Consider the following 10,476-nt stretch of genomic DNA (forward strand, 5'->3'; position numbering starts at 1 on the left):
GCACTCTCCCCTTGTGTGTTTGTGTCCGTCTCAGTCTCTCCCCGGAGCTGTCTACCTCTTGCGTGTCTCTGTTTCTCTCGCCTGTCCGTCTCGTTCTCTCCCTGGGTCTATTTCTCGTGTAGCAACGTTTCTCTAGGCTGCCTAATTCAGAATCTCATGTATCTAGCTATCCCTAAGCCTCCTTGTGTATCGGTATGTCCTTCCTGGCTTTCGCCTCCGTCCCATTCTGTCTGATATTTAGAGTCCCGGGGTGAAAAAAAAAATTCATGTCCACCACCCCCCTCCTTCCCCTCCGCAGGGGAATACTCTGAACGACGTGAATCGTGGCTGTTTTTTTTTTTTGGCGAGGTGGAGGAGGGGTGGAAGAGGAAATCCCAGAGTTGGGAATCTCTCCGCTCCTGGGTTACATTTAAGGAAAGTGACGTGCTTTGCGCTAGAGCGTAACTATCTCCAATGGGACTCCCGTCCTCCACGCCTTGCCCTCCCCCCTCATTCTATTTCTAACCTTTGGAAAACCTCCCCCCTCCTCCCCCCCCCTTCGTTTTCTGTACTCCCCACCCCCTCCCGGCTCTCCTTTACCGGAGAAGTTGGGAGCGGCGCGGGTCCACGGCTTGCGGTGCTGAAATCTCCTCTCGCCGATTACAAAGTGGGGTCCCATTCATACCTGTAATCTCCAATTCAATCCCCGTCCGCACTGAATCTGGACCTTTTCCCCTGCGTAAAAACACACCATTCCCCCGCGCCTCCAACGGATTTAAATGTTACCTCCGTCCGGTCCCTCTCCCTGGCTCCACTTGCCCTCCCTGGGAGGACTCCTGTCTCTCTCAGAACCCCCTCTTGTTTTGCGCCTGTTCCGTGTTCTTCTCCCCACCTCCCCTCTCTCCCAATGTCTCCCGCCTTCTCTCCCACCCCCCCAAACCTCCCGTACCTTTCCTCACGTTAATCACCTTCTGCTCACCGCAAGCACTCTCTCCTTATAAGGACCGCGCTCTCTCGCAACCCCTCTCTCCATCCCCCTCGCTCTCTCTCTCTCTCTCTCCCCCCTCAGCGAACCCTCGCCCTATTCCTCTGGCTATCTGTAGGGTATCACCTCTTTTTGCCCCTCCCCCCTCTCCATTTTCCTATTTATCCCTGTCCTTCGGTCCTCTGGCTCGTCCTTCCCTCATCGCCGTTTTATATTTCCTTTGCGTTCTCTCTCTCTCTCTCTCTCTCCTCTCTCTCTCTCTCTCTCTCTCTCCTCTCACCTCTCTCTCTTCCTCTCTCTCTCTCCTCTACATTGCATCTTTCTCCGTAGGTTCTCACTCCCTCCCTCCCCCACTGCTGAATCTTTTTGTGTCCGTAATTGGGGAAGCTCGCTGTTGAGACGTCATACGACCGAACTGACGCGTGGGTTTTAGTCACCGAGCGCGAAGCCTCCCTCTCCCCCTCCCCTTCGCTGTGCGTTGACGCGAACCGTCCCAGTTACGCAGGCCCGCCCCCCTCGCAGGCAACCACCTATAAAAAACCCGCTCGCCTCAGTCTGCTGTACCAGAGGATCCAGTTCTGGTCCAGAGCAGAGAAAGGGAGAGAGAGAGAGAGAGAGAAAGAGAGCGCGAGAGAGAGAGAGAGAGCAGAGAAGCTGTGGTGACAACGACTGAGAGGGGGGCAAGACGGCGAAGGAGGCTCGCAACCATGTACAGGTCGACGAAGGGAGCATCGAAAGCGAGAAGAGACCAGATCAACGCGGAGATCAGAAACTTGAAGGAACTCTTACCCATTTCGGAGGCTGACAAGTCGAGACTCTCCTACCTACACATTATGTCCCTGGCGTGCATCTACACCCGGAAGTCGGTCTTCTTCAACCCGGGTAAATTTTAGCTACCAGCGAACCTCACGGCTGCTCGGGGGAGGGGGCGACGGGGGCATTCGGCCCACGGTGCCCGTGCTGGCCCTTTTGGAAGGGATTGACATTATAGTTCTTTTTTTAAAAAAGAAAGATGCGCGTTTGTAAATTGTTTTGTTTTGAAGATTGTTGTAGTTCTCTCGCGGGCGTCAGGGTTGGACTTCCATGTGCTGACCTCTCGCCCCTTTGCCTCCAGGCATCGACACGGAAGAGTGCCTGCCCCTGATCTCGCCGCAGGAGCTGGCGGACTTCGTGCAGACCCTGCCCGGCTTCCTGATGGCGCTGAGCAGCGAGGGGAAGCTCATCTACGTGTCCGAGAACGTCTCCGACCACCTGGGCCACTCACTGGTGAGTGTGGAGGAACCCCCCCGACCCCCCCGAAACCAATCCTGCAAACCTCGCCCCCTCTCCCCGTCCATCCTGGGGCATCACATAGCTGGGGAGGGGGGTTTACAGCCTGGAAAGCGCGCGCCCAAGTCTTGAGGAAGTTGTGCGTCCACGTTTCATACTGGGATCTTGCCGTGCAGTACGTTGGAGTCCTGCTGTGCTCCATACGGGGAGGGGAGAGGTGGTAGATGGAGACATGATACGATGCGATTTGGGATATCTCCGCTGGACTTTGCGACAGATGTTACAAACTTAACTGGGATCTTGTCGTGCTCCTGGGCGGGGTGAAGGGGCGGGTACGGTGTGTCGGATCCCACCCCGACCCAGTTCGGGAGATGGCGCGGCGGGGTGGGGGGGAGGACGCGCGATCCGGCGGGGGTTTCCCTCGCGAGCTGGTCGTGCGCTGCGTCCTCGGGAAATCCCGATCTTGCCGCGCCGCTGACGTGGGATCTTGCCGTGCATTTCAGGTGGACCTGGTGGCGCAGGGCGACAGTATTTACGACATCACCGACTCCCTGGACCATTTGGTGCTGAGTTCCCATCTGATGCAGACCTCCTCTCCCGAGACCGGTGAGCCTCCCCGCGTCCCCTGTCTGCCTTCTGCGTCTCTGCCTGTCGCTGGTCCTCCGCTCAACACCCCCCCTTCTCTCTGCCGTTTTTCAGAGCGTCTCTTCCGCTGTCGGTTCAACACCTCGCGCTCCGTAAGGCGGCAGAGCGCCGGCAACAAGATGGTGCTGATCCGGGGCCGCTATCACCAGCCCCCGGCCGGGACGTACTGGTCGTCCAAGCCGGTCTTCATCGCCTTCTGCTCGCCGCTGGACACCCGGCCGCGGCTCTTCGAGAACCACCTGTTCCTCGCCTTCTTCCAGAGCCGCCACTCCAAGGATATGATGTTTGTCGAGGTTTCCGACAGGTAGGGACGGAGCGGCGCGCAAAGGCCTTCCCGTTCTCCGCTCGTCCATCCCGGCTCCCCCCCGTCTCTCTCTCTCTCACACACACACACACACAGACACACACACACACACACACACACACAGACACACACACACACACACCACACACACACACACACACACACACGACACACACACACACACACACACACACACACACAGACACACACACACACACACACACACACACACACACACACACACAGACACACACACACAGACACACACACACACACACACATAGTCAGACATTCACAAACACACCCGCATAGACAGGCGCATAAACACACACACAGACACAACACACTCGCTGATACATTAACACATACAGGGACATAGACACACACACACACACACACACACATACACACACACACATACACACACACACACACACACACACACAGACACACACACACAGACACACACACACACACACACACACAGACATACTCACACACACACACACACACACACACACAAATAAATACATACAGTTTGACGTACACAAGGGCACACACTTGCAGCGATAGACACACAAACACGCAGGCACGAAGCGCAGTCGCAGCCACATAACACACAAGACACACTGCGGTGAGAGCACACGCAGACAGTTGCCCCCACACGCACACACACACACACCACCCTCAGCACCAGTTCATCTTCGGGAGACACGCAGGGAACGGCAGGCGGGACACTGAGGAAGACAGGGAGGGAGCATGGGGGGGGGGGGGGGGGGGGTCGGGCGCGGCGTGCTTAGGAGGCAAGGGGGGACAAGTGACTGGGTCCCACTGGCCGCCGAGCGGCCGCCACGCTCTGAGCTCACCGACTGACTCCCCCCACCCTCGCCCACCACAGCGACACGTTTGACGGGCCCGGAGGAACAGAGCGGTCGGCTCGGGGTTCGGTTCCCGCCGACGCCTGCAAGGAGTTTGTACGCTCCCTCCCCCCGCCCCCCCACCCCCGTGACCGCGCGGGATTCCCCCCGCAGCCCAGAAACCTATGGGTTAGGGTCAGTGAGCTGCGGGGTACGTGTTTCGCTGCGTGTGACAAATAAGGCTTTCTGAGATTCCCCCCCATCGATGCGCCGGCTCAGTATCTTTAACCCTTTACTAACCGGCGTTCTCTGTCTCCACACAGTGTCTCTTACTACTTGGGATACCAGAACGGGGAGCTGGTCGGCACGTCGTGGTATAATCTCGTTCACCCCCAGGACCTATCGCACGCCTCCACCCACCACTACCGCTTAGGTGAGTGTGAGCGAGTCCTGTTGCGCCCCCTCTCCCTCACGCCGCCTTCCCCCGCACCTCCACCCCTCTCCTCGCCCCGTTCGCCCTCGGTCAGTGGCTGCGAGCTCTAACCGGGAGGGGGGGAATCTCTCCCCCACTTTCTCTTCGGCAGTGAGCGGGCGGAGCGAGGCCAAGACGGAGATGGTGGTGCGCCTCCAGAGCAAAGAGGGCCTGTGGGTGTGGATCTACCTGGCGGGGCAGGTGGAGTGTGCCGAGGCACCCGTGCTGTGCCACAACTACGCCATCAGGTGAGCCGCGGGCGGGGCTTCCTACGCCAGTCGCCGGTCCCCCCCCCCTCCCCCACACACCCCCAGCGCCGGTGGCTCTGATACAGGGCAGCGATACAGGAGGGGAGAGCTTTTCTTTTAAAGAGACCCCGGTGGCGGCGAACGCAACGAGCCCAGATTTCACTTCTGGCGCTGACTTCCTCCCCGTGACCGCGCGCAGGTTTCCTCCGGGCGATCTGGTTTCCTCCCACAGTCCTACCGGTCCGCAGGCTAATTGGTTCTCGTAAATTGGCTCGGCTTACCTAGCTGGGTTGGTGGGCGGCGCGGCTCCTTGGGCCGAAGGGCCTGCCTCCGTGCTATGGGGAGGACATTCGGCCCATTGACTTGGATAGGACCATTCGGCTCCCGAGTGCCTGTGCTCGGCCGCTGAGTGGTTCGGCCCATTGAAACCACAGGGCTGCGGGAGGCTGTTGCCCCTAACTGGCTCTCCGAAACCCCCACCCTCTCCCCGCAGCCCTGCAGCACCCCTCCATACCTGAAATCCTCCTGAGCACTTCCTCCCGAGGGGCCTCGACCGGCTTTGCTCTGTGTTGGTAGATTAATCGGGCCACCGTCAATCGGCCCCTGTGAATCTCGGGGCGGGCAATTAGTGGGGACAAGAACCGGGTTAGAACGACGAGAAGCATGGATTTGATTGGGCCGAAGGGCCTTGCTTTTGGGGGCTGTGAGGGAGCGACCCTACCCGCTGCGCCATAGTGACCTCTTGGGGGTGGGGTTGGAATGTGATCGGAACACGGCAGGAATGAGACGGTCGGGCCAAAGGGCCTCGGTCCGCGCTCAGAGTCCCCACGGCACCGGTTTGCGCGGGGCTCGTTGTAACGTTGGCAGGCCAGCCGTCCTGACATTGTCCCCTGTCCCGCAGCGAGAATGAGGCCTGGTGCCTCCGGCAGCAGTTGTCCGAGGAGGAGATGGACAACCAGATGTTCGCCTACGCCCTGCCCGCTCCGCCGCCGACGCTGGAGTCCCCCTCTTACTTGTCCAGCCCAGACACCGTCTTCACCCCGCTGTCCGGCACCCCGACCAGCGGCGTCTCGGCCCAGTCCTTCGACTTCAGCGGAATCTGCCTGGAGTTCGTGGAGGGTCCCCGCCGCCGCCGCGCCCCCCGAGGAAGGGGACGGGGGACGACTTCTGGCCCCGAGAGGCCCCCAGAGCCAGGGCGAGGTGGAGCGGCTGCCCGGCGCGACCCCGGATCGGCCGAACTCCCGGAGCTGGCTTACAGCGACTGCGTCTTCGGGGGCGAGTCGCCCACCCCTCCTTGCACCCCTCGCCTGCCGGGCGCAGCCTTCGCCTTTGGGGGGTGCGACGGGTACGGACCGGCCGCCGGCGAGCTCTTCTACCGCACCGAGGTCTGCGCCCCGCTCTACGAGAAGCTGCCGCCTTCCCCGGACAGCCCCGGCAACGGAGGGGGCATCTGCGCCGTGATGGGGTTCCCCAAACTGCGGGTCCCCCCTCTCCCATCCACGTACCCAGGACCCCGGAGGGGCTTCTCACCCCCGAGGCCTCGCCCATCAAGATGCCAGCCGGCGGCTGCTTTGGCTATCTGGACGGCAGGGAACACGCAGAGGCCATGAACTGGCTCAACCACTCGGACCCGGGCGAGATCCTCCCCGCGGGGGGATCTCCCGCCCAAGCCTCCCCTCTCCCGACGCCGCCGCCGCCGCCTCCTCCTTCCTGGACTTCCAAGACCCCAAGCCCTGGAGGGGCGTCGACTTCGCCGCGGTGAGCTACGCCCCGCAAGAGGAGGAGGAGGAAGACGAGGGCGACGACATGATCGAGAACTTGCTGAAGGACCTCGAGGCGCCGGCGGTGGCCGGCAGTGCTCTCGGTGCCACCTGCTCGCCGAAGGCCAGCGGCTCCGGCGGCCCCAGCGCTCCGGAGCCGGAGGCCGCGACGAGCCCGGACTCCCGCTCTGCTACGGATCTCTCTCCAGAAGAACAATCCTTCCTTGAAGAATTGGCTTCGTACGAAACAGTATTTGAGACCTATGTCTCAAGACCCCCCTGTGACGGGTTCAACGCTGAGTTGCATCAACTCCAGAGACGTAGCCAGGGGATACTTCCAGCAAGGTAGGTCCCCGGGGCCCGCTCTTCACCGCACCAAACTGGCAGCAAGAGGAAAGGGGGCAGTAGAGGGCCATTCGGCCCATCGGAGTGGGGCAGGAAGCCCGTTAACGCAAACTCTATGGAGACCATTTTCACTTATCCTGGGGGGGGGGGTGATGTGGCTTGGGAGACGTTTAGGACAGCAATCAGTGGGAATTAAGTTGGGGGGGGGAGGGAAACAAAACTACCTCCTCTTGCTCCCAGTTTGCGTCGCAAGCGGGTATAACTCGTATGGCGGGGTCGTTTCAATGGGGTGTGTGAGTGTCCACCTTGTAGACGATAAGAAAGCCTAACCCCCTCCACCACCATAACGGACCGCAGACCCTCCTTTCCGTCTGCCACCCCGCCAAGCCCCTTTTGGATTGCAGCCTTCCCGCCTCCTTCCGTCCGGTATGTCGCCGGTGTGGTCTGGGAGAGCAGCCAGTGAATTGCTCCCCGATCTGGGCTTCCGGGAGGAAGCTGTGTTTCCAATGAGAAAAGGCTATGTAAACATGTCACGTTGCAGTTCGACCTCCCTGCCAGGGAGGCGCTGCGTGGCCGGGAGGACCGGGGCGAGACCAAAGATTTGGGTACGCGTCACTGTCGCGCACGCGTCGGAGCAAGTTTCGCACGAGACGATCAGCGCGACCCGAGGGTGCGCGAACACCGCCCACGCATCTCGGCGGAGGGGGGCCATAACAACGAGCCAGCTTGGACCTCTTTGCCCGCCCCCCACCATCCTCTCCCCGCCTCTTCTCCCTTCCTGTCCAGTCCCGACGAAGGGCCTCGGCCCCAGACGTCGACTCTCCACTCTCCTCCGTAGATGCTGCCCCAACCCGCTTGAGCACCCTCCCCCCTCCCCCTCACTACCCCACCCCAGCGTTTCTGCGCCTGTCGCTCTGGATTTCCAGTGCCTGCAGAAACTCTTTTGTGTTTATTGAAACAAACCCCTTTCCCTCCCTCCCCAACCTTCTCTCTCACACTTGCGCACATCTCCAGCTCTGCCTGTATCCATCCATGCCATCCCCCTCCCTGCAAGAACTCAGTGACCGGGAAGTTGTGGGGGGGGGGGGTGGGGAGAGCGGGGTTTGCCACCAGCTCTCATCCACGGGGCCAACTTCTACTAATCTACCGCACACACAAGCAAGGGGGAATCTGCAGACGCTGGAAATCCGGGCAACACACACAAAACGCTGGAGGAACTCAGCAGGCCACGCAGCATCTATGGAAAAGAGTTAACAGTCGACGTTTCGGGCCAAAACCCTTCGGCAGAATCTACTACTTAGTAGGTCCATAAGCCAAAAGTGCAGAACTAGGCCATTCAGTGTCTGTTCCGCTATTGGCCCCACGGCTGATCTACCATCCCCTCAACCCCGTCCTCCTGCCTTCTCCCCACTACCTTTGTTGCCCTCACTAATCGGGAACCCACCAACCTCCGCTTTAAATACACCCAGTGCCTCGGCCTCCACAGCCGTCTGTGGCAAACAAATTCCGCACCTTCACCTACCTTCCTCACCTCCGTCCTAAACGGGCTCCCCTGCCTCCGAGGTTGTGACTGAGCTGGGGGGGGGGGGTGGCGATTGAATGAGGGGTGGGCTCTGGATCGTACGTCGAAACTAACCGGGCATATTTCCTCTCTTGTCTCCTCCCCGCAGATGGAAGTGGAGGTGACCCCTCGTTCTGAAATAAGTCCGTGACTTACTTCATCGAGTATGGCATATTGTCATATTTTGTGAAGCTGCTATTACTAGTGACAAGTAACTCCTTGACCTAAGGACATTTACTGAAACCTCAGTTCTCTCTGACGATGCATTGCATGAGGCGGGATAGGGTGTTTTATGTACTAAAGGATCCTACCTTTTTTTGTAAACATTACGACCAATGAGACACAGCGGACCTTTGCGTAACGATCAAACTTTAAGTAGAATAGTTGTTGCTAAGGAGAAGGATATCGTAAGATGAAACTGTATTCACTTGTAGTGACCATAAAACTCGTAAGTAAGAGCCAGTTAGATACTTTTTGATATGTACTGTACAAATGACACATTCTGAATGTAAAATTCACGTGTCATCATTGCTACGTAGAACTCTCTACGACCAAGTATTGGGATTGAATCCTGTTTAATTTTAATATTTTCGCGCAGAAAGATTATATATGTATGTACATATATATATAAATGTGCGTATTTAAAGAAAATGCAAGCATTTTTGATAATCAAGAGACGTACATTGTGAAACCGTGTTTTTGTGTGTACGTTTTCAAAGTGTTGTACCTGCTGCTGGAGTCCAGAACTATTTATATTAAAGATATTTCAAATCAGCGCTGGCTTTCCTCCTCTTTCCTCGGCTTGTCAGCAGCCGGACGGAGCCCTTTTGGAATTTAACGGGGCGCGGCAGCGTAGCGTAGCGGTCGGCACGACGCCTTACAGTGCAGGCGACCCGGGGCTCCATTCCACCCCCCCCCCTCGCGCTGCCCGTGGGGAGTTTGTACGGTCTCCCCATCACCGCGTGGGATTCCTCCCACAGTCCGTAGACGGGCCGGTTGGTAGGTTAATTGGTCACGGTAAATTGTCCTGTGACTAGGCTAGGATTAAATTGGGGAGGGGGTTTGCTGGGGGGGGGCTTGAAGGACCTTATTCTGCACCGTATCCCAATAAATAAACAAACAATCCAAGATTCTTTCCGAAGTCAGGGAAGAGGCGCGAGACTTGTTGCTTCATGACCTTTTTCTTATTGATTTTAAATAGAACAAAGACAGTGGTAAAGCGGACAGTGATAGAGGTCTAGGAAGTGACGAGAGGGAGACTCAGAAGCAGACAAGAGTTGGTGCTGGTCTTGTGCAGAGCTCTTTTATACCATTGATAAGGAAAATTCCATTCAAATGTACAGATAAGAGTCAACCAATGAAAAAACAGCAGACCCTGTTACATCACTGGCGTTTGGGGCAGCGACGAAGGCCCTCCATCTCTGTCGGTGTTCAGGGCTTCCTTCATCGTGTCAGTAGCTTCCTCTCGGTTTTCACCACCGTCAGTCACTCAAATCCCGGGTGGAGACTCAGGAATACCGTCACAATCAGACGGAGAAACAATCCTCGCTGCTGTTTCCGTAACAGTTTTGTTTGACCAGTCGGGGTTGTCGGCCCTGAACCTGGAGGACTAGGTGGACCACTCTTAGTCTGACCTCTACCCTTTGACCCTGTTTGGCATGGGTGACCCTACCAAGAGCCAAAGCACAAAGGCCTGACTCCAGCCAACATCGCTCTCCGGGTCATCGAGGCACGTGAGCTCTGGGAGGGTCAACCTCTGAGCAGGTTGTGGTCCTCTGGGAGAAACCAATAAGAAAGGTCCTATTCAAATAAGAAGCTTTCAGAGCTTTCTAGAATACTAGAAACGGAAGCACGAGGGGACACATTGAACAACTGTATATCCACACCATGACTACTAGGGGACACACTGAACGACTGCAAATACATACCATGACCATTAGGGGGCACACTGAACAACTGCAAATACAATGCATGACCACTAGGGGGCACACCGAACAACTGCGTAGACATACTGTGACTACTAGGTAGCATATTAAGCAGTTACCTGTATA

General features: G+C 57.7%; 1 protein-coding gene across 1 annotated transcript; it reads left to right on the forward strand.

Annotated features, from left to right (window-relative positions):
* The first annotated feature begins 1,542 nt into the window (after window positions 1-1,542).
* LOC140717743 (neuronal PAS domain-containing protein 4-like) lies at window positions 1,543-9,160 on the forward strand. Its single transcript, XM_073031457.1, is given in 10 exon segments — window positions 1,543-1,846; window positions 2,079-2,230; window positions 2,737-2,839; window positions 2,933-3,182; window positions 4,363-4,472; window positions 4,624-4,759; window positions 5,661-6,240; window positions 6,243-6,385; window positions 6,388-6,864; window positions 8,535-9,160. Coding segments are annotated over 10 exon segments (2,142 nt in total). The 5' UTR covers window positions 1,543-1,671; the 3' UTR covers window positions 8,551-9,160.
* The last annotated feature ends 1,316 nt before the right edge of the window (window positions 9,161-10,476 follow it).

Source organism: Hemitrygon akajei, chromosome 28 (genome assembly GCF_048418815.1).
Source record: "Hemitrygon akajei chromosome 28, sHemAka1.3, whole genome shotgun sequence".
In the NCBI taxonomy this organism is placed as follows: domain Eukaryota; kingdom Metazoa; phylum Chordata; class Chondrichthyes; order Myliobatiformes; family Dasyatidae; genus Hemitrygon; species Hemitrygon akajei.